This window comes from Aplidium turbinatum, chromosome 7, assembly GCF_918807975.1.
Source record: "Aplidium turbinatum chromosome 7, kaAplTurb1.1, whole genome shotgun sequence".
NCBI classification, from domain to species: Eukaryota; Metazoa; Chordata; class Ascidiacea; order Aplousobranchia; family Polyclinidae; genus Aplidium; species Aplidium turbinatum.
In genome coordinates, this window is record NC_137478.1 from 25,580,426 (window position 1) to 25,604,032 (window position 23,607).

At 37.1% G+C, this 23,607-nt stretch overlaps 1 protein-coding gene across 1 annotated transcript; it reads right to left on the reverse strand.

Annotated features, from left to right (window-relative positions):
- Positions 1-1,111: 1,111 nt before the first annotated feature.
- On the reverse strand, positions 1,112-23,558 carry LOC145774083 (eukaryotic translation initiation factor 5-like). The gene is made up of 10 exons (XM_082585231.1): positions 23,407-23,558; positions 8,288-8,669; positions 7,480-7,561; positions 5,900-6,072; positions 4,728-4,937; positions 3,939-4,136; positions 3,483-3,614; positions 2,357-2,464; positions 1,909-2,082; positions 1,112-1,417 (listed from the first exon to the last, which is right to left on the reverse strand). Exons 2-10 carry the CDS (start codon positions 8,360-8,362, stop codon positions 1,277-1,279), a joined length of 1,293 nt encoding a protein of 430 aa, XP_082441357.1. The 5' UTR covers positions 8,363-8,669; positions 23,407-23,558; the 3' UTR covers positions 1,112-1,276.
- Between the last annotated feature and the right edge of the window lie 49 nt (positions 23,559-23,607).

The window sequence follows — 23,607 nt, forward strand, 5'->3', positions numbered from 1 at the left end:
TCAATCTTGCGGTGATACGACGTATGCACTCTGCATATCGTTCAAATAATACACGCACAAAGTTCACACAAATATAAGCCAACTCCGATGGCGCCTGTACAAGAAAAGCCGCGTTGCCAAGGCATTGAGGTGAGTTACGCAAGTGGCAAAACAACTTTATGTCCGGAAGCATCCGGATACACTTTGTTTTTCTTGCAGGCATCGTTCTCTGCATATCACACAAAACGCACTTTCTCTTGAAAATGAAAAAAAGAAAGTCTGATTCTTTCTGTTTCGATATGACGCAAGTATCATGAGTTCAATTTTTTTTTTCTCAAAAATGATCACAACACGGCAGGCCACTTCTCAGTTGGCTCGACAAAAGCAATCGGGTTTAATTTGTACAAAATATCGAGGCATAAGTCGCACAATGTCTGTTTCTAGTTTAAATTGGTTCTCACTGGAGCATACAATTTCTGATTTGGCATCCAATCATGTCCAAGAAAATCAGTCCCATTTTTACATTGATTTAACATCTACAAAGGTTTATTTTCTGGTTGGAATTCGAAAGATCTTTTTTCCTGGAGACAGGTATTGTGTGATACGCATATTACTGCACATTCTGACAGTTGCATATCCCAATCGTAATTGATTACAAAGTTTTTGTACAAAATTGGGGGGCATGTTACGTTGGTCTTTCCCTCAGTATATGCCATGAACAAGCTGGTAAAGTTTGCGCGAGAAAGAAAACCAAAATAAAAATAATGACCTTAACATCTTTTGTTGTTTTGACGTTTTAAAATGTTTTTTAAACGAGTCAGCCGTCAGTATTTCAACCTTTCAAAAATTATGTAAAGCAATGCCTTGACACACCACGGATGGATATCAAGCAAATAGATATTCTTTTAACGCCAAATATCAGTGATCAATTCAAGTTCAGTAAATCCCTTTCGTTTAAAAAGTAAACAATTTACCAAAACAATGCTATATAGAGTGCTGCTAAGTAATCAAATTAACAAAACTTGAAAATTGTTAACAGCTTTTCATCATCTGAAAATTTTGTGCTGTATATCGCAAGCCCCAAGAACCTGAAACGTAAAACGGACCAATAAAGAAAAGAATCCAGGCAAAGTAATGGTCAGCCATATTTGTTGCATGACAAAAACAAGCAATGAACAACTCAACGAAAATGCAACGTACTTCAAAGCAATGCTAAGCTAGTGAAATTGTCAGTCATATTTTTCAGCAGAAGAAATATTCACAGAAGCTGCCTGACGCCAAGACTGCAACGACGTGTTTATATGTCATCAATGTCGACATCATCGTCGTCGTCAACATCGGCTTGATCGGCATCACCATTTCCAGCGTGTTTAGGCATCGCTGGTTTGTCTTCGATTTTCAGCTGCATACCCGCTTTGTGGCTGTACTCGATTTCAATCTGGAAAAAAGTCGGATGAATACTCGACAAGTTTTTACTAAACCGTTCGCAACAAGAACGTTAAGTATTCATAAGTTGTGCAAAGCTGAAAGTGCATCGAGATTCAATACTTGATAAATAACTTTAAATACACATAACTACGCAACAACACAACATATTATATTATAAAAACAAAATAACAAACGTTTTCGGCTATGCATATAGCCCTTATCAAGTCGTTTTTGTTTTTATGAATTTAATGTTGTGTTGTGGTTGTGGGCTTGTTGCACAATTATGGTTGCTTATGATTAAAAAAGAGAAACCACTCTACTAAAATTGTACAACAACTTATTTCAGAAAAATGAGTGATCAAGAAATTAAACTTTGTCGAGGAACGACAAGAAAAAATGTCAGCAACACATCTCACTACCCATGAATCGTAATTCATGAACTTATCACTTCTTGTTTATTAAAAACTGATTCCTTGCAAAATAAGAACCACTTGCTCCTACCTCTTCTTCATCTTCTTCACTACTTTCCTCTTCCGCCTCCTTCAGCCAGTTGATGACCGGAGCAGCTTTAGCGTGGATTGTTTTGCTCAGATCTTTGGATACATACTTCTTACTGGCATGATCACCCCACTGGATCAATATTTCTTCATCAATGATGTCCAGGTCGTAAAACTCCTTTAGAAGCATAAAAAGAGTCATTAAAGAACTCAAAATAAAACAGATCCAGTGAAGGTCTATATTCGAGTTAAAACATATTAAGATATAAATCTTTAAAACAAGTTTTAAAAGAGAACAAGTCACGCTAATTTGACTACGAGGTCGTAAAATCTAACTGGTGTCTGTGACTAATTAATTAAGTAGGGTCATGCGTTCTCTCGGCACAATTGTTCCCATCCAAGTTGGAACCAAACTTCCACAGTAACTATTACTGTACATTACACAAACACACCTTGACAATAAAGGCGACTTTAGGAAGCAACGCTTCACGGTGAAGTTCTACCATCTTCTCGAATCCTCCGAGTAAAGCTTTCTGTGCCTTCTGGTTGCCATGGCAAAGCTGTGACGATTTTAAAGCAATAATTTTAACGCAGTGATATTCAACCAATGGTAACGATACACTAACATAACCTCCGAATGGTAACAATGATTTAACCGTCAGTCAGCACGTAAATGTTCCTTTTTTTACATTAATTTAACCTACGAAGACGTTAAACCAACGTAAAAACAGGCTCGTTAGATACACAATTGACTTCTCGATGATACGTTGCAAGATGGCCACGTGGAAATCAACAAGCATGCAGGTGAAGATAAAATTAGGCTTTGACATTCAACTAAGTGCTTTCTTGTTGGTTGAGTGTGATTTCCTTATAACTATTGCACACTGCACAGTCTCACAACGTTAGACCAATCCAACAGGGTCTGTTTTCGACTGTTTTTTACACTTTAAGCACAAAACTTGCATTGTGTTGAAGTTTTCCACTATTGTTCTCGGAATAGCTCAACGCTAGGTAACATTTCATCAAAACCACAATTTATCGTCACGGCCAGGCTTAATTATCTTTTAATCGTATGAAACGATGAAAACTTATTTGAGCTACATAATCCTCGCGTTTCGACTACAGCAACTTTTGTCTCAGCCAGCAAAACCTGTCATTTTTACATCAGATAAACGTCCGCTGGCGTTGAAGGGACGTAAATATGGCAACTTCTGTTTTCTGAGTGTACAGTAAACATGTGGCTGCTGGTTAATGATAAACTTTTGATAGCTTGCTTTAGTAACCATAAAGCACATGTTCATCTAATCAACATCAACGGATGTTAACACAACATCAAAAAATGTGCTGGCGCTGTGCAAAATCTTCTCAAACTGTGGAGAAAACACTTTAACTAAACAGACAACATTTGAAGTTCTTAAAGTGAAAAACCATAAGAGCAATGTTAAAGTCATTAGGTGATTGTACGTTACCAGACAGCAAAATCCATCATTTTTACATTGATTCAGCATCTGCAGATGTTGAATCAGAAAGAGCCCAGGAAGAACTTCCTCATTGTACAGAATGATGGAATGAACTTACTCGAAGGAAGTGGTTCCTGTAAGTCTTCAACTGATCTTTCATATTTTGATCACAGAGAAGCTCTACAAGGATAAGAGGAGCCTTGCTTTTCATGTCCAAACGCTCAGCTTCATTTGCTATTTCCTTTGAAGCCTGCGTTGAAGTGTGTTTCGATCAATTGATCTTCATTGAAATATTCCGCGACTTTGATTCGTATAAAATTCATAAAACTATAGCAGAATTCGGTAGTGACATTTCGCTATACTGCATAGTGCTAGTGGTATCTGTTGCAAAGTACCGTTTTTAAACTACAAGTGGAATTAGGCTATACTTATAGTGACACTTTTTCGAAGGTCCCTTCAGGTGTCAATATGGGTGAATTCTACTGTGCAATAAAAAAAAAAAATTGAATTGTTTCCATCTACTTGTATATTATGGAAAGATTATGATTTTTTACTTGCATATCTGTCAACTCACGGAATCGATGGTGCCGGTGCTGATGTGCTTCTTAATGAAAGCGTAAAGCATGTTGGCGCGTTCGGAAGGTGTTCGCTCCAGGTCGTTAGACAGGGTCAAGGTGGCCGCCCCTGATGTGATCTCGGTCATCCTAGCTGCTATTGCTTCTGGTGATATGTCAACTGACCAATCATCGTCATCAATGCCATTGTTGGTCGTCTGCGATGTGGCGACAATCAGTACAAAGATGAAGCTTTTACATAACAAGTCGCCATCAAGCCGAATCGAAGTTTGCTGACGTCCAACCCTTACAATACGGGAAGTAGGGAAAACCATGTAGGCTACCAACACTATCTAACTGTCACCAGACGATACTGTTAGAGGAATTTTTAATATCGTTGATCTGTCCCGTTCCCATCCAGCACATCAGTCGATTTTTACAATGATTCAATGTCTGCGACTGATGTGCTGAATGGAACAGCGGAGTTGATTTCAAGGGCGGCTTCGCGCATGAAAAACCGACAAGATCGGGCAATGCGGGTTTAACGCTAGGGGACTAGGGGTATGCGCTTGAACAACGCACTTCTAGGACAGCTCTGTTGAACAGCAGGCTCACACGGTATAGTAGCCAAAAAAAAATTATGAGCAACAACCTTTCAAGTTTCAGCAACAAGTGGAAAACTTAACTCAGTCGGACTGGTGACCTGGCCTGTATCAATCAGTGAATCAAATCCTCTACAAATATGTAAAACTCTATCAGAAGTATTTTTAAAAGGTTTTTTTCAGTGCTTTCTCATGCCTATGTTGAACCTTGATCAAATGTTTTCCATTTCTGCGGTCCTCGCTTTTATCATCTTCACTGGAGCTGTTTTGATCCTTCTTAGTCTTCACTTTTTTTTCTTTCTTCTCCTTCTGCGGAGGGTGGTTAATGATGTAAGTACACAGTTTGTGACGTAGGTCGACTAAGCTCTGGTTCCCGCACGCCTTGCAAACAAGCCCAATGCTGCCGCGTTTCACAATCTACAAAAAATAGAAAAATCTTCACTTTCAAAGTTCTGTGACGTGGTGTTACATGCTTAGAACCACTGCGGACCGTTTCAAAGAAGAAGCCAAAAATGTTACATTTAAAATGTGTCACTTTTGTATTAAATCAATGTAATGGCAGGATCAATTGGTGTTAAGAAATCTGCTACCCAAAACACAAATTTAGACAATAAAAAACGTACCAATGATGTCATCTAGTAAGAAATCCAAAAATGTAAATAAAAGTAATCTCAATATAAACTTGAGAAAACAAACCCTATGACGTCAATTCAACCAAATTTTCAGCAAAGAAGTGCAGTGTTGTAATAGCTGCTTTACAGAAAAGAACTGAAGAACTACACACGTGACTGCTGAATAGAAAACATGTGCAGGGTAATAACACAATACCCTACAGCTGCTTCTATGACAATACAGAACAACATTTGGTGTACATTACATTATTATAACCAATGTTATGTTTTCAAAAACTAGTTCAACAATCAACAGTGTAACCAAGAAAACCATCAATGCACTATACAACATTGCGGCTGCACAGCCGAGTGGTGAGAGCCCAGGTATGGAACTCCAAAGGGCGCCGGATCGACACTGCTCAAGAGCATGTGCCTAAATCTTTAGCAGGACACTTAAAAGCATGCCTAAACAAGTACGGAATGGCCCGTTTCGGTGAGTCCGATCCCTTAACGGGGGATTTTTTCAATTTTTTTTTTTAATTATCGGGTACCGTAGCCTAATTATCATTGCCGTTTTAGAGTTAGGGGTTTGGAGTTAGGGGTTAGAGGTTAGGAACTCACCGAATCGGACTCACCGAATAGTAGCAGACCCAAACAAGTACATGAAGATTGGCTGCCTTGCCTTCTTCATTAATTTAAATCTTTAACCACCGGGCGTAAGCCTAGAAGCCCTAGATACATCCAAAAAACATATATAATATATTTTACCATTGTTGTCTCTGGATTTTCGCATTCTTGACAAAGAATGAATTTCTTGATAAAAACATCCAACATGTCCTGCAGGCGCATGCTGTCGTGAGACCCATTCACGATGTAGCGGTCGTTTTTCAAATCAAACTGAGTTTGTGCTCCCAACTCACACCCAAAAAACTTGCAAGCATCTAAACAGGTAAAGCAGATAAACGTATGGACATATATAATTATATATACAGTATGCCAGCACAAACTTATCCTGTGGGCAGCAAGCATCATCTCGTATGGCGATGGGTAAATTCAGTTCATTGCCTGGTCAGTGGTCATGCAAAGTCAACAATATCTAACCCAAAACTGCAAGTCAACATTCACAGTGGAACATAGAGATAATCTGAAGACTGTTCTTCAAATGCCAGGATTGTTTCCTCCAGAGATAACTTCTGGACAAGATAATTAATTCTTGAAGGACTCAAGGAAATGGGCAACCTCGTTCCCACCAGTTTAGACCAAACCGTGAAGAGATGATGATGGTATGCCCGCTTCAGGTTAGACTCGCATGACTTTTTGTTGTTATTGATCATGCAATTCAGTTGATCTGTAAACTTACTCCCGGTTGCAAAATATAGATGGTGTTTTAATAATGCTGTTTTAAAAGCTCAAGAATTGTCTGTCATCGGCATGTTTTCTTATCATTTTCTGCAGAATGCAATTTCGTCCATTTTTCTCTCTCATGATGAGTACAAAACATTATGCTTGCTTCTTTGTTTGTCAAATGGTGTCAAAATTGGTTCCTTTTGAAAACTGATAGCAGATCCTTGTATTTGTTGCATTGAGGTCATTCAAGTGCCTTTGTTTCAATGACTATATTGCATACTCAATACTCATACTGTAAAGGTGGTCTGATACTCAGTCACTGAGGCTCGGGGAGTAAGATAAGATTCATCATGCTAAGCTTTCGGCACTACTCTAACGAGAGTAGGGTGGCTACTGGCTATAGTTCCTTTCTATCGGCCACCTTTCCTTCAACAGCTACACCCATCCAAATTATTACACTCTGTGTAGATGTTAACGGTGTTTATCAACAACCACTCCAGCATATGCTGGGTGTTGAAGTGTTGAACCAGGTTTGCATTATTGGAAAGCCAACATCTTATCTTCTGCGCCATCGGGAAATGTAACATGTCACAACTTATTCCATTTACCTTTCAAAAAATTATGATAAATCATTGAAGGCCTGGTTTGCTCAACCTATTCTTGCTTTGATTTTCTTGCACTTTTTATCAGCAATGGTAATGACGAATCTCAAATATTTGCCATTCTTGTACAAGTTTAATAAGCAAAAATCATTAAATCTTAACAGTAAAGAATTTTCACAAACAGATTTACTTTTTTGTAACATCTTTGCATGGCAGCACAAATCACAGGGCATCCTTATGAGTTCAAAACGAAAAATTATTAGCATCATAAAGCAATGCAAGCACTTTTACATGCAAAAACAACTCAAGTCATCTTAACTGATTGGAAAAATGCGACTCTGTTGTTAGGCATGTATCAGAAGTCAGCAACAAAATAGATCTTTATGATGAGAGACTTACATGTAGCCGGACGACCAAGAGCTTTAGCAACATCACTCATGTTGACTATAACAGTTTTAACGCCATTTCCTTTGCCCTCAACCTACAAATAAAAAATTCAATGTTGACAAACTATCATATACGGTTAGATACATTTGAATTTTGGTAGAAGACTTGCTTTGTTTTCTCTTTATTATTATTATAAATCATACAGTATAATATGGTATACAAAATTATATTTCTATTCTGAAGCACATTTGTGAATGAATCTTCAAGGTTTTAAAAGTTGCTTGTTTATCACCTTGTTATTCTGTATGTGTCGGTACTGATTAACTGAAGATGGCTGACACAAGAGAAAAAACATGATCAATCAACTTTTGGACAGAAAAGCTTTCAATGGTTTCAATACTAACATATATACTGCATGTAAATTTTCTTCACACCAGCACTATTTTAGTACAAAATTTACAAGATGTTAGCCCAAAGCTAAAATCAAGACAAAGATGAGTGATCACAATCAAGATTTAATCCAGGGTACCACCAATGTCTCAAAAATGATGCAAGGTGGAATCTGTCGATATTCAGACTGGTGAAGACAGTTTAACTGTAATAGAAACACATACCCGTATTGCACGCTAATTTGTTAACTGCTGTGCTGAACAAGTAGGTCAAACCATGGATGAAAAGTCCTTGATAAATATATTTTTATTCCAACCTATTCCATCCACTTTCCAGTATCGTATACGTTATTTTCATAACTTTGATCACACGAAAGGGTATGAATACAGTTATATAATATATAAATACACTAACATAATAAAATCTTTACCTTAGCTATGATTGCTGGCATTTTGTAGCGATAGAAGTCATCCTGGACGTCTCTATTGACATTGTATCGAGCCATTGCGATGGTTTATTTGATGTTTTGAAATTTTTAAAAGGCTGTCTAAATTTATGAATGAATTGGAATGATTTTGATTTATGACTTGACTTTTTTACAGTTCTTAAACATCCACATATACAGTCATCGACAGATATTTTTGAGGACAAAAACACATCAACGGAAGAATCAACTATTCTTTGATTGCGGAAATTTTTCCCATTCAGACAATGTTTTCTTCTTATAGAGGTATGACATGTAGAAAAATACGAACAGTTTGATATCCACTCCCGGCTTTTATGCAATGGAATTGCGTTATGGTTTGTACTGTCTGAAATAAAAATAGACAAATTTATTCATTAGCATACTGCTAACCCAAACTATGAACCTCAACATAAAAAAAACAGTTTTGACATTACAACAATTCAACTATAGATCATTAAATTTGTATATACACACAAAAAGGCCTTTTTAAAAATCATTCTATGTTGTCTATTGAAACAAGCAACCGCAGTTGTATCGATGCTATAGCCATTCAGTTCTAACCAGGACAGGAAAGCAACAAAATGCTGTATCCTGTCTGTTGTACTGCAAACACAGTTATCGCCACAGCTGCCTTCAAAAGAAAAAATCAAACTTGCATCAATTAGAAACCAAGAAAGATAACTTTGTGTCTGTCGTTAGACATTTATCACTTATATATTTCTGTTGCAATATCATCACTGTGAACAAATCAGAAAAATCACTTTTAAAAATTGAGCAACTAAACACTTGTTCAACCAGACATGTCAGATTGATATTTGCTACTCGTTAAGTACTGTTAACATGATTGAAAATGCCTAAGTGTATGCTTTTCTTTACATGTATACATAAACAGGATAAATAATGGAACTTACCTCTGTTGATGGATAAATACATAAACACTGTGGGTGCTCCGTCAGTGAAAATAAAAACACCTACCGTATGCACTAAAGTAATAAAGAAATAACCTACAATTAACAATAAAATAAATTTAATGGTGAAGTAGGCTAAGTGCATGAATGTTCTATGTGATAACTTTGTCATGTAAAACTTGACAAATTTAACATTTTTTCAAGTAAATTCCCACCAAAGACCCAGAAAAAAATTTCAGGGCAAAGGCAAAAATGATCCTTTTACGACAAAAAAAGAAAACTATATTTTTGCATGTATCTTTCTATTTGTTGAACTTTAAAATGTTCATCTCTCATAATGATAAATTCAACCTTTGAACTTTAACAATGCTAAGGAAATAATCTGAAATGTATACCATGTGCATTATTGCGTGTCTATACAGCTGCATTGGCACTGCTTTGTAAAGGACTTAAGGAGCAACGCATACAGGACAGGGTGAACAGAAAGTCCTTGGATTTTTTTTTGTTTCATGATTACACATGTTGAATGTCACTTACATGCCTTTCAATATGCTAAATATCTTGCTAAACTCTATAAAATTTAGGTTTAAAATGAGCCAAAGAGAAGCCATCATTCAGCCCCATCCTGGTTTCTTTTTTCACTGAGACTTTTCGGTCATTTGTCCGAAATGACTTGAAAAAATTCGGTCATTTTTTATGATGAAAATATTTCCTTTCAAGTACAAATTGCTGATACAAACCCACACCTCATTACTACAAACCCACAATAGCTGATACAAACCAAAAATTGCACTTCCTGACTAGCTACAACATCAAGTTTCGCTGAGAAACGTTGCTTTTTTCGGACATTTTGACTGAATTGACTATGTATTTTTTCGGACATTTTGACCAAATTGACTATATTTGTTTCAGACATTTTGCTAAAAAATTTGTCAATGACCAATAAATGACCCAAAAAAAAAACGAGGCTCTATTGCGTGGGGAAAACCAACTCTGAGATACTGTAATTTAAGCTCTTAAAAGTTGCCAAATCTACTGTTTACAAGTCTACCGTTTGCCATGTTGTGAATAGATTTAAGAAACTTGGTACATCTGAAGATCGTCCTAGGAGCGGAAGACTCTGCACTGCTCGAACAAAGGTAGCCTAGTGGTTAAGGCTGTCCAAAAAAGGGTGAGGAGAAACTCAAACAGATCCATCCGTCAAATGGCCAAAAATATGAATGTAAGCAACACTTGAACAATGCAAACCATTGTGGAAAAGGATCTTAAGAAAACAGCAGTTCCTTACACCTCTCCAAAAGAAAAGAGACTTGAAGTAGCACAGATTCTTCTCAGAGAACTGAAGGCAGGCATGGCAGGGCAAAAGATCATTTTTTCAGATGAAAAACTCACTTGAAACTCATTTCAATAATCAGAATGATAGAATTTATGTAAAGTGTTCACTGTTCAGCATATATTAAAGATTCTGTGAGAACAGTTTACCACCATCAAAAACGTCTTTTGCCATGATGTGGGCCGCCATCTCCAAAACTTGAAGGTTTCCTCTGATTTTCATGAAACAAGGGGTAAAATCAATTCAGATCACTACATCAACGATATTTTGGTTCCAGCCCTTGAAAACATGAAGAAACACTACAAAGATCAGCTCTTCACAATCCAAAAGATGGTGCAGTTGGTGCACCATCCCACACCTCAAGAAAGATTCAAGACTGGTGCTCATGTCAACTTCCAAAGATTCCGGAGCAAGGAAATGTGGTCTCTCCCATCACTGATTTGAATCTCATGGACTTTTGTGTGTGGTTGTTATTGGAGGCAAAGGCCTGTTCCGTTGTTAACCCAAGTAATCACTCAGACTGCAAGGATAGGCCAAAATACCCCAGAACAAGCTAAGTGCTCGGTTCATCATCATCATCATCATCATAATCCATCGTCGGTTTGTTCCCCACTAGTGGGGGTGGCCGATTGTTGCATTGCAGGCCGCACACAGCTCCGATATACTTTCCCTTTCATCCTTAGTGAAAATTTTCTGCCATACAACATTTCCCCACATTCCCTGAACTTTGCCCAGCCCAATCTTGCCCTTGTTGTCACCGCTGCTTCACATCCACCACTTCCATTTATCCGATCACCCAGATAACAGAAGTCTGTCACTGTTTCGATGCCATGGCAGAACTCATCATCATGGCTTTCCACTTCATTCCTTCCTTTACTGCATTTCCCACAAACAAAACACTTCGCCAATCTTGTTGCGGCTCTCTTGACATTAGCACATCTTGCATGTACCCACTTTCCACAATCCTTGCATTGCATTGAATTTCTCGGTTGAACAGTTCAAACAATTGCGAGAGTTATCCAAGTGAATACGGCCATATTCAAAATAAATAAATTTATTCCTAGTAATGTAAGCTCTCATCGTGATACCTTTTTGATAAAATTTCATTTATTTTCTATTAATAATAATAAATCATTTATAGGGTGGTTCAAGGACTTTCTGTTCAGCCAATATATATCTGCGATGGATACAGTGCTATATAAAAAACACCATTTGGTTGACTTCTAACAATTTTTACAAGAAATTTTAACCACAAAGAAATTTTATTGGTTCTAAATATTTTCCATTTCAACAAACGTAAGCATCAGTCAATAGCAAATCCGGTGTAACGGTCCAGGAGTTACCAGGGGTGCCATTTTTTTATGAAAATAACTGAAATTCCTATGCCTCAAAAAGTTACATTGACAATTTAAAACATTGATTAATCTTTAATGAATAGGTTTGCATTAGTTTGAAAGTGCTCAACTCCTCAATTAAACTTAGTTGTTAAATTTTTGTTTTTGCATTGTTTTCGGAAGCGCTAGGCAGCTCTGGTCATTTGTGGTCTGACGCTGGTTTTTTTTTTTCGGTCATTTATTGGTCATTGACCGATTTTTTAACAAAATGTCTGAAAAAAATATAGTCAATTCGGTGAAAATGTCAGAAAAAATATATAGTCAATTGACTATATTATATGACCAAAAACGACTAAAAATGATCGAAATAAATAAAAAATGGCCAAAATTTTTCAAGCCATTTCGGACAAATGACCGAAAAGTCTCAGTGAAAAAAAAACCCAGAGTCGTCATTTCTAGACTGCCGCGCTGCAGCACGGTAACTTTTGGACCGCAGTGACTCCTGGACCGTTACACTGGTACATATGGAAAAGACGAAAAATTTGATTCATGGCAAGTGTTGCCAGATCAAAAATTGTTGCTAGCCTAAACGTAGAAGAAATTTACAAATCTGTATTATCTCAAATTCCCTTGTTGCATTATCATTTCACCACACTGTTTTTATTATATTAAGTCCTTACAAAAAAAGTCCTCATCTTTCAGGTAGTTTTTTCTACCAATGTCACCTGATCCAAAAAAAATAATTTAAATGTCTGTTTTTTTCTAGGCAGTGGCTATTTGACCGGCGCCGGTCTTTGAATCTGAAACACTATTTGACCGCTCATGACATCACTATACACAGTATACAGGCACCCTTTTCTTTTTCAAAGCAAAAGACGAGAAGCGCGTATAGAAGTTTTAAATTAGATGATTTTATTCAACTCGATCCATGGCGCATGCGATACTTCGCTGGCTTCTATTCTAGAGGGAATGAGTTCGATACTACCTGGAAGCGTTCTTTATTCTTTTTTTTTAATTAAATTTTGACCCGAAGTGCATTTTTGTAGTCAATTTTTAATTTGAGTTGCCTACAGCCCAATTTTTTATGTCTTTTCAAATGTGAGTAATAAAGTTGGAGTTTTTTTAATTTGCTGGAATTTGAGAATTTCTCTGGGTAATTTTTCGTTTGTGGCCGTGCTAACTACTGATATACGTGTCGTATAGCCTACTACATAATTTTTCATTCAGGCACGTTTTAAACCTTTCAAGGTTTTGCCACCTTTTCCCGTTCATTAACGTGCTGGTAGGTCTATATCGATTTTTGTAGTTAGTATCTTTTTTGTCCCGGACGCATTAATGACGAAAAATAAAATGATTGATTGTCATTGATTGATGTGACCGTGTTTGCCGAACGAAGCATTACATTTTTGCTCTCAACAAGTTAGTTATATACAATGCTTCTTTTAAAAAAATGGCAATGGTATGTAAATGTAATGCAACTCAAATTAAAAATTGACTACAAAAATGCACTTCTGGTCAAAATTTATTTAAAAAAAAAAAAAGGAAGAACGCTTCCGGGTAGTATCGAACTCATACCCTCTAAAGTAGGAGACGGCAAAGTATCGCACGCGCCACGGATAGAGTTGAACAAAATTGTCTTATTCAGAACTTATATACGCGCTTCTCGTCTTTTGCTTTGAAAGAGAAAAAGAAAAAAAGTGACTGTATAGTGACGTCATTACCGGTCAACTAGTGTTTCAAATTCAAAGACCGGCGCCGGTCAAATAGCCACTGTCTTTTTTTTATTAACAGATTAGAATTTTTTTTACTGCGTAAGATTTCAGAAGTTTCCAAACCAAAAATTCTTTTCTCAAACACCAATGGTGTTTTCTTGCAAATTGGGATACAACTCTTTGTCTGGCAACACTGCACCGCTTTAAACTTTTTTTATGTCAATACCTGGGTGGTTTGAAAAATATTTTTTTTGCAATTTTAACATGGGGGGTTCTGAAAACCTGGCAAACCTTTAAAAAATAACATCTACACAACTTTTTTTTGGTAGGCTCCAAAACCCAGCCACCTACCCCTCAATAAAGGTCACAAAAGGTCAAATTGAGTAAAAAATCTTCTAAATTGCTAACCACTCATAGTAGAAAGTCAGTCTTGGTGTCAAAAAATGTAGAATACCTATGTTTCTATGTGTCATAAAAGGAAAAACATGCATTTTTTAAGGTATATGAGACATTCCATGCCAAACGTCCTGAAAATCATAAAGTTCCCAGTTTGACCCACTTCAATTTTGCTCAAACTAGGTCAATATGTTATTTGGCATGATATAGCCATGCATTACAAATTTTAGCTCAATATCTATTGTAGTTTGGGAAATAGGATGCTTTAAAGTTTTAGGTCCCACTTAAATTTTTCCACATTTGTTTATTTGGACCATTTTCAATTAACCATATCTTTTGCTCTAAAGGTTTTATAAAGTTTATGTTTGGTAAAATGGTTTACTCTTAGCAATATTACATGATTGCATTGTCAAAATGCAATTAATTTGCAGCATAGTGGAGTAATCAAAGTAGCTACCATATTTGGAAGTCTGTAACTTTTTTATGAAAAGTAGGATGGTTATTATATTTAACATGAATATTCTTTCCTACCAGATAACAACTTCACCAAGTTTGATAAGTAACACTACATTTATTGGAAAGTTACAATGACCGCCGGAAAAAAATTGTTTCGAGGCTTGCTGCCATTTTTAAAAGTCTCTGATTTCATTCGATTACATTTTAATAATAATAATAATAATAATAACAATATTTATATAGCGCCACATCCACAGTCAAACTATGCTCCTGGGCGCTGTACATGACAATGGTGATAATTAATACGGTAATTTCAGTCATAATGTTCAATTGTTCATTGAAGTAGAACGTTTTCAAGCGAGTTTTGAATTCATTTAAATTTTCTGCTTCTTTCACACAAATAGGCAAACAGTTCCAGCAACTGGCAGCAACAACTGGGAAGGTACGATTTCCTTTAAAAATTTTAAAAATAAAAATTAATTTCTAGGCTACCGGTAGTTGTTTTTTTAGATATTCGCTAAAAAAAAAGGTGACAAAAATTTCGTTTCGACTTGAAAAAGTTCTTTTCGAACAATCCTAATTTTTACCTACATTTAAATGACAAAAAAAATTAAACATCTGGCAACACTTCTTTCTAGGGACCACATCGACGCGGGACGACATCAGCATGAGACAACATCGGGGGGACGACATCGGTGGCATCCCATTTTGACAATTGCTGACCTCATTTAACAATCTGTAACTTACGTAAGTCGGCAATGAGTTTGACAACATAAAACTATGCTAATTTTAAAGGCTGATACCATAAGAATGTTTTTCTACAAAGCAAAGCCAATGTTAGTACATCAATAAAACTGCAGAAAAAACCACCTTCTTAACTTAGTGACATACAATGCAATAGCCATGTAGTAGAAGTAGATGAGCTACCGGTACTGTACGGTAGGCTACACAGCATATTGGAATTGATAATAAATCATAATTGAATTGATAAATTGACTTGGAAGTACAAAAAGGCCAACGATTTTGTACTCACATTCCCAAAGACAACCAAACTTCATTGCAATGAAAATAAGACTTGTCTTCTAATTTTTTTTTGTTTATTTGTCATTCGTCAACTGAAGAAAAAGAAACTTGCCACTTTGGCTTTGCTCTCTGAAATCTAAATTTTCTCCTCACCAGAAGTGTTGCCAAAGGTTTTAAAACTCCAACACAGTTTCATCACAGTCAATTTAGAGTATTTGTTTCAATAGCGCCACATATAAACAAACAAGCAGAGCAAATTAAAAGTAAAAATAATACATTGTAAGTCACAGTTTTTGGTTATATTATGGCACAATCAGGATCGTAGCAAAAGACCATAATCGATAATGGTCATCTAGTCAGCCACCACACCAAACCAAAGTCAAAGCAAAATTTAACATTAAATATTTGCAACAACTATTGATTATTCAAATTTTCTTTTATCAGCATGGTTTACTTATACAGTCATAAAAAAAACAATCCAAAAATCTGCAATTCGCAACTTTGCAACTTATTTTTCTATTGGCTCCAAAACAAAATTAGCTCAATTGCACAAAAAGCTTTAAGACTGGCAACTTTAGCAGTGTTGCGAAATAACAATTCAAGGTTCCATTTTATTTGGCAAGAATTTATTTTTAAAATATAAAAGAACCAAAGGACATTTTGAACAGAAATTGTGTGTGCTTGCCATGCGTCTTATTTTAGCCGATTGAGTCCCGATTTTTAAGGTTTTGTTCCGGTCAGTCAATCAAAAAGTGAGTCCTGGTAATTCAATCAACCAATAGTTCATTTGCGAAAGACAACTTTCAGTTCAAATACTGCTTCTTGTGTTTTTTTGTTTACAGAGGTTCTGCAGGGTCTGCAAAATTTTTCCATCCTCTTCGGCCAATCGCCATCTTTCGGTGAAGTGGTGGCGATGTGCTCCAACCAGTTGTTTTATACCAATTCATTAGACCGGATCGTCACGCTATTGTCTGTTTGTTTGTCTGCTACTTTTTTTAACGTAATATGACGAGTTGGATCACTTTTGTATTTAACGCGTAAAACATACGGTATTACGGTAACCCAAGTTTCTCATACTAACCTACTGTGACATGCCACTACTACATCCCGGCTAGCGGGGCCTGCCGTTTATGCATTGATTCAACATTTGCTGACGTTGGATCGGTGTAGAGGTGACGAGTTTAGCTGGCTGGGGTCAATTAATCGCTTTAGCCTATCGACGTAACTTTATATCAAAGCACGCTTGATATCTGCAAGAAATAGCCTAACTTCTTTGGTTATAATTTGATTTCCGCAAGATGACCATGTTGTTTTTGCTTGTTTGTTTTATTTGTTTTTGTCATTCTTTCGTGTCGCCAAGTTGTAACTATTTTGTGAGTCGTGCATAAGGCCTCGTGCGCTGCGCTTGAAATGGCTTTTCCCGTGGTAGGATTTCTTTGTGGGGTCTTCTTTGCGTGCCTTGCTCTTCTTTGCTATGAGCTAAACGCATCAAGATGTGTTCTCTTCACGACTATCAGCATTCTTGATAACGCAACATGGCCGATCTTCATAACAAATGTTTATTTATAACTTACAATTCTTGAAAATATCAGCTAAAACTAAGTTATAATAGGCTATTATGGGCTGTTTTTGTTTTTTTTTATTTTTGTTTGTAAGTTAACATTTTCTTTGATTTCCCTTTCTATTCTATCTTAAATTTTTCTGAAGGTGTTGCGACCGTGCCAAATTTCTTTCAACTTAACCCTTTGAAGACCATAAACTTTTGAGACACTTTTATTGAAATATTGATGATTTTTACTACAAGTTTATCACTTTAAAGAGATATTTGAAAAAAAAATAATTTTGTTTTATTTCAAATAGAAGTTACGCTGTGGTAGCCTCCATATGTGTACCATTGGTCCTTAAAGGTAATGTGTTTAGTATCATTGCTGGTATGGTTTTACACAGAGGCGGCTGGTGCTGTTTGTGAGCAGTGGGGCTGCAATGAATAGTGGGGGGGGGGGCGAAGCCTGCCGCTGAGTTTGCCGAAGGCGAACGACTTTGCGGAGGGTCTGGGAGGTCTCCCCCCGAAAAAATTTGAAAAATCACATTAAATTTGGTGCGTTCCGAGCATGTTTTTAACCCAAATTTTGAAAAAATGCATTCAAACTTTGTTAAAAAGTTGATATTCCTAAGCTGTATTTAAAAAAAACTATCAGTAGGCTATTACTTTGGAGACAAACTTTACTAGTATTGAGCTTAGTCTTGACTAGCCTAGCCGTTGCATACAAGGTTCAAGTAATTTTGAGATGCCCTAGGCTGGACTAGCACTTCCTATAACCTGTTGAATACCCTAACTCTACAGCTAGCACTTCTACATTCATGGCTCATCGCTACTCTGCGAAATAAAAACTAGCTTCAAAAAGTCTGTAAAGTTTTTCAGTTAGGTGGGGCTGTTTTCAGAGGCTCACACGGCGACGACGACGAAAATCATAATTGCTTGTACAGTAGGCCTATTGACATAGGCTAATTCGCGCCAAATTATAGAAATTTTTCAACCGGAAGTAATGCTATCAGTTAAATTTACCTTTGCATGTAGATCTAAAATGTGTTATTTATATTAATATTTATATTATTTATATTAAAATTTCACAACAATAGTCTTAATTTTCAAGTTTTTCCCACATCACTATATCCCTCCATTAGACTAATAGAATTTACCCTTCAGGACCTTTGGTACATATGTGTACCACAAAAGTTTAGCATTGTCTAGCAACATGTTTTTTAATTTTTTTACGGTTTTACTGATGGGATAAGTCAGATTAATCACTAAACATTGATGTAGAATAAAAATTATATATTTTTTTTATTTTTTACTTGTCTCGTTGATCTTTAAAAGTTTACCGCTTCAAACCCTGACCAATTCACCAAACAAAACCAGTTAAAGTAAGGTTAAAACAAAATACAATTTCCAAACTTTTTTTATTTATAAGCTTAAATAGATTATCTATTTAAGAAACGTTTAGAGACAAATACTTTTTGATAACTACAAGAAAATGATTAGACATCGTGGAAAAAGTTCATGGTACACATATGTAGCCTACCAACGGTCCTCAAAGGGTTAATAACTTAGCCTACTTCGGTCACAAGCACGTTTTAACGCTCACGTTTTGTCGCTTCTACCTTTTTCTCGACCTTTGCTATGTTGACGTGTAGGCTATTGTTTTTGCTGTGAGGGTCAGAAATAAAAGCAACTGAACTGAAAATAAAAAAAAATACTTAGGCCTATTTGCTCCCACCGCACATATTGTGCTGGCCATAGGGCCTCTGAGAGAAATTTTCACTAAGGGTACGAAGAGTCATTCCGGGCCCCCCTCTCACTCCGGGCCCCCTTTGTCTTGGGCAAAACACGTAATGTTTGCTTAGGCATATTGCACACCAGTAGCGGCGCCACGGGGTGGACTGGGGTGGACATGTCCACCCCACTCCTATTTAAGGTCAATTTTGTAATTCGTCGAGATCCGATGAGAAAACTTGGGGGTGTATGCAGGGGGTTAGGGGGGGCCTAGTGACTGCGTCATAAATTAACTTCAACTTCTTATGTATGAATTACTTTTGCAGCATTGACATAAGAAGAAATGAAGAATCTTCATTGTTATCGCTTTGTTGTATTGATTGATTGTTTGTAGTAGGCCTATAATTTTACCATTTTGAGGTGATGGCTTTTATCACAGCTGAGACACAAGCTTTGTAAGACCTAATAGGCAAAGGTTTTGATGGGGCCACCAACATGTCAGGCAAGGATGACGGTGCACAGCAACACCTAGTTGCAGCGGGTGCCAAACTGTCGGTATATTTTCATTGTTTTGCACACCGATTAAATCTTGTGCTTGAGCACAGTGTTGAAAACGTAGCGACTAGCGACAGTCAAAACAATTTTTAAAACAATTGGTAACATCTACCACTTTATGGACTGTTCTTCCAACAGACATTTTTTGTATAAAGAGCATTTGAAAAAGGAGGGAATCATGTCTGGAAAAATTGCATTGCACTCGTTAGCCTATATCTGATAGGCTACTAGATGGTCTGCAGGTTTAGATGATCTGGATGTTGTTATTAATGTAGCCTATATCCAGCACTGCTGTCAATGTTCTGACAAATGTCAAACGAAGGTAATGGTGTAGCTACTGGTTTGTTGTTCCGCATCAAGCAAACTGAATTTGTTACTGCTAGTCTTATTCCTCATAAATGCTTTTCGTTAAATAAACAGGCTTCAGATTATTTAAAAAGTGAAGAAATAGATCTCACCACTAGGGTTGCTGCTATCAACGACTTGGGGAACGTTCAAATATTACATAACGCTTTTTTTCCGAATTTTTAACCTCCCCCCTCCCCCATGTAACGCCAACGTAACGCTTTTTTCAATCCCCCCCTCCCCCATGTAACGCTTTTTCACTACGCATTCAGCACAAAAAACTACCATTCCGTACTCGAAAGCGTTACGTAACGTTTTGCTTGAACCCCCTCCCCCCCGATGTGACGCTAACGTAACGCTTTGCATAAACCCCCCCCCCCCTCCCCCTCGAAGGCGTTACGTAATATTTGAACGTTCCCTTGACAAGAGCATTTGACTCACTGCGTTCAGAGGAAGATTTTAACAAATTGGTTTTCAACTCATCGCTGTTTGCGGATAGAAATCAAATTACCAGTGAAACCACCACGCCGGCTAAGCGATGCCGCTACCCACCAAACCATTCCCGAGATGGTCAGATATTATTGATAGGTTGCAACAGTCTTCCGTGGAGTGAATCAGAATCCATTACAGAAAAGTTGAGAAGAGATATTTCTTTACCCTTTGACAGAATGCTAAATGAACTTAAAAAGCGTTAGGCTACTCGGATCAAGCTTGTGAATTAATGTCAAATGCAGCTGCATTTTATTTCACGCACATGTCTCTATCAAATTTGCCTAAAGTTGAGTATTTAGTCAAATTCTATAATTTCCATGAAAATCAGGTTGAGCAGCAATAGGATCTTCTTTTCTTGAGATCAGCTATAATTGTCACAAGTGGAAACTAGAATTTAAAAAGCACCAAACTGGATTGACCAAGACCGCGTGGTTAATTGTGTTTGCCTTTACTTTTGAAATTGTGTGGACAAAACGACCTTAAATCATTTGTACAGCGATTTGTTTCAAATTTTTGCTACTTTGCCCATGACTGTGGCATCTTGTGAACGTATCCACAGCAAAGTTAAGACAATAAACAATTATCTGCGACCTGCCGTGTCATCACAAAGACTTGAACATCTGGTGCAGATCAGCAGTGAGCGAGACATTGCCGATAACACTGGTCCTCAAAAATTGGTGAAAGCTTTTAAACTGACCTGCGAGCGCAAAATAAACTTTCGTGCAGTGATTCTTAACCTATAGCTATTATTGGGTAATACTAATAGCTAAGATTTTTAAAATTGATTAAATCTTTATCCTCGGACTGGGAAAGCTTCTTGCAGAGCTTAATCCTGTTTAAGGAGCCACCCAATAAATTTTTATGACGCCGCCTATCATTGCAGCAGCTCCATGACATAAAATAACGACAAGCTTGCTAACATCAAGATCGTAGTCAGCAATTCCATGGACCGCATATAGGAAATGTATGGGAGCGTTTGGCCCCATTCTATTCTTTTGTTCATAATTTAGAGTGCGCTCAATGGAAAACAAGCTTTTGCCCCCTTTCAATTTCCTTTGTTTATTTTTCAATAAATTTCACAACCGAGCTGCAGTGAATCACTTCGCAATCGGTAATCTTAGTGACCATATTGTACGGTAGCATTTTACCTCGAAATATTTTTGTCCACCCCACTCATTTTTGGCTGGCGCCGCCCCTGTTGCACACCATACAACATTTTACTGCAGAATTGGACATTTGTGCGCAATAATAGTATCAGGCTGTGATAAAACCATAAAACTATTATTTAGTGTTTTGTGTTGTGCATATCATATGATCTGTCCCTTGCCAATTTGTGTAGGCTACCCTGCATTGAATTTGTGTGTCAGCTGTTGATGGTGCTGTTGAGAGGTGTCGCTTGTACAGCTTTAATGTCAAAATTTCAAATTCATTTATTCATTTCTCCTAAATGTAGCCTATAATTATTCCTGATGAGGACACTATGTGGTGTTGTGAACGTTGGATTTATTAGTTTTTTCTAGCTTTTTTGTGTGTTTAATAAAAAATGTTAAATCCGTTACGTTACTGAGTGATATATGTATCTGGTAGTGGTAGGCTACAACAAGTCAATCTCTCTACCAAGGCTCAAATAAAACATCTTGTCAAAATATAGGCTAATCAAATTAATCATTTGACCAATAACCTTTCTTCATTACCGTAACTTTTGCATTCACCACGTGCCTAGCAGAGGTGAACGAAGTCACTTTTTTCACTCCGGCTGAGCCTCTGCTCCGAAATTCATTTTGAAGTGAAATAAGCGTGAAACTACCTTTTTCGAAAAGTTTTTAAAAAACACAAAAAAGCCCAAAAATACCCGGGTTTTAAAAAAAAACCTAGCGTGTTGGGTTTTTAAAAAAAAAGCCAGGGTTTTTTTTAACCCTGCTTTTGCTATACTATGCCCCCCTCCCCCCCCCCCCGGACAGAAGAATGACTAACTTTTATGATTTAATTTAGGGTGTTATTAACAAAAACTTTTTGCACGTAAAGCATTAAATTACCACTTTGGGCACCGCAATGCATTCAATTACCTCTCCGGGCCCAATTTCTATATTCCGGGCCCCCTGAGACTAAAGAATAGGCCTAACAACTTTTATGCTTGAACTTAGTCGTTTAGGGTGGTTTTAACCAAACATTTTTGCTCGAAAAATATAAAATCACAATTTCGGGCCCCCCAACAATCACAGTCCTGGGCCCTCAAGGGTACGCCGTACCCTCCGTACCCCCTCTCATAGGCCTTGGCTGGCTACGCCCATAATGACTATGTTAACAGTCAACCTAATTTTTGTTGTTTTTAGTTTCTTTAATTAGTTTGTTTATTTCGTCTTTTATTGCATATATCAACCTTAGGTATGATGATTAATGTTCTTCACAATCTAATTGGTGAATCTGCTATAGGCTATGGTCGATTGCTGAGCCCACAGGTTAACTTATCGATGTCTTGATTATTTCACAACAGATATTGAGAATCAGAAGTGAAAATTTTGTTCTTGCATTTAAATATTAGACAAATTGTTTGAGTAAAACCAGGGATACCTAAGTAAAACAAACAAATATTTTTGCATTTTGTTTTTGTTTAGAAAAATAAAACGAGAGCGAAAAACGACTCACATCCCTCGCACTGGCATGTCAAACATGGAGCGCCTGCATGACGCGATGTCTGTAATATTTTTTTTCTGATTTCAGATGTCTGTTGTATTGCAGCTGCAAATATGCTGTCACGCTGTAGCCTACACTAAAGCAGAAGGTCAAAGCTTGCAGCGATTTTTGTTGAATTGTCTTCTGCATAAATAAACACCCCCAGAAGTGTCAAAAAATAGCCTATGAAAAAAAAAATTATCGAAAAATTAAAATTCCAACTAACCTGTCACCTGCCGGTTGGACTATTTACTACCTTATAGGTTTTTTTTACATCGGTTATGTTTATTGAACACCTATCAACTTGTCGGCTGCATAGCCGAGTGGTGAGAGCTTTGGAACGGCAATCGAAAGGGCGCCGGTTCGACGCCACTCAAGAGCATGCAGTTGTGTCTTTGGCAGGACACTTAAAGGCATGCCTGAAGGTGGACACGAAGATTGGCTTCCTTGCCTTCTCGTCCACTTAATCTAAATCTTCAACCACCGGGTGTAAGCCTGGATACGACAAACAAAAAACAACCTATCAACAGAAATTAAATAAATGGTAGGTATGCATTGACATTAGTTTTTTTGCCAACTCACCATGAAAACCATTTCCCATACAAGTGAAAAAAGAGATTAAACTTGATGTTAAGTAAACTCTATTATCATCTTGGATGTCCGCAGATTGATCCAAGAATGGTACCGATAATTCTTTATTTTTTCCTACTGCCTTTCCATATTTTGTGCTTCAAACTATGTTAATGAGAAAGAATAGTATTTTACCTTGCAGGGTAGCCTATT

Coding starts and splice junctions, on each gene's coding strand:
- LOC145774083 (XM_082585231.1), bottom strand. CDS start 8,362: ATGGCTCGATACAATGTCAATAGAGACGTCCAGGATGACTTCTATCGC. Junction 7,562..8,287: donor TGCCAGCAATCATAGCTAAG/GTAAAGATTTTA, acceptor TTTTATTTGTAG/GTTGAGGGCAAAGGAAATGG. Junction 2,083..2,356: donor AAGTCGCCTTTATTGTCAAG/GTGTGTTTGTGT, acceptor ATGCTTCTAAAG/GAGTTTTACGACCTGGACAT.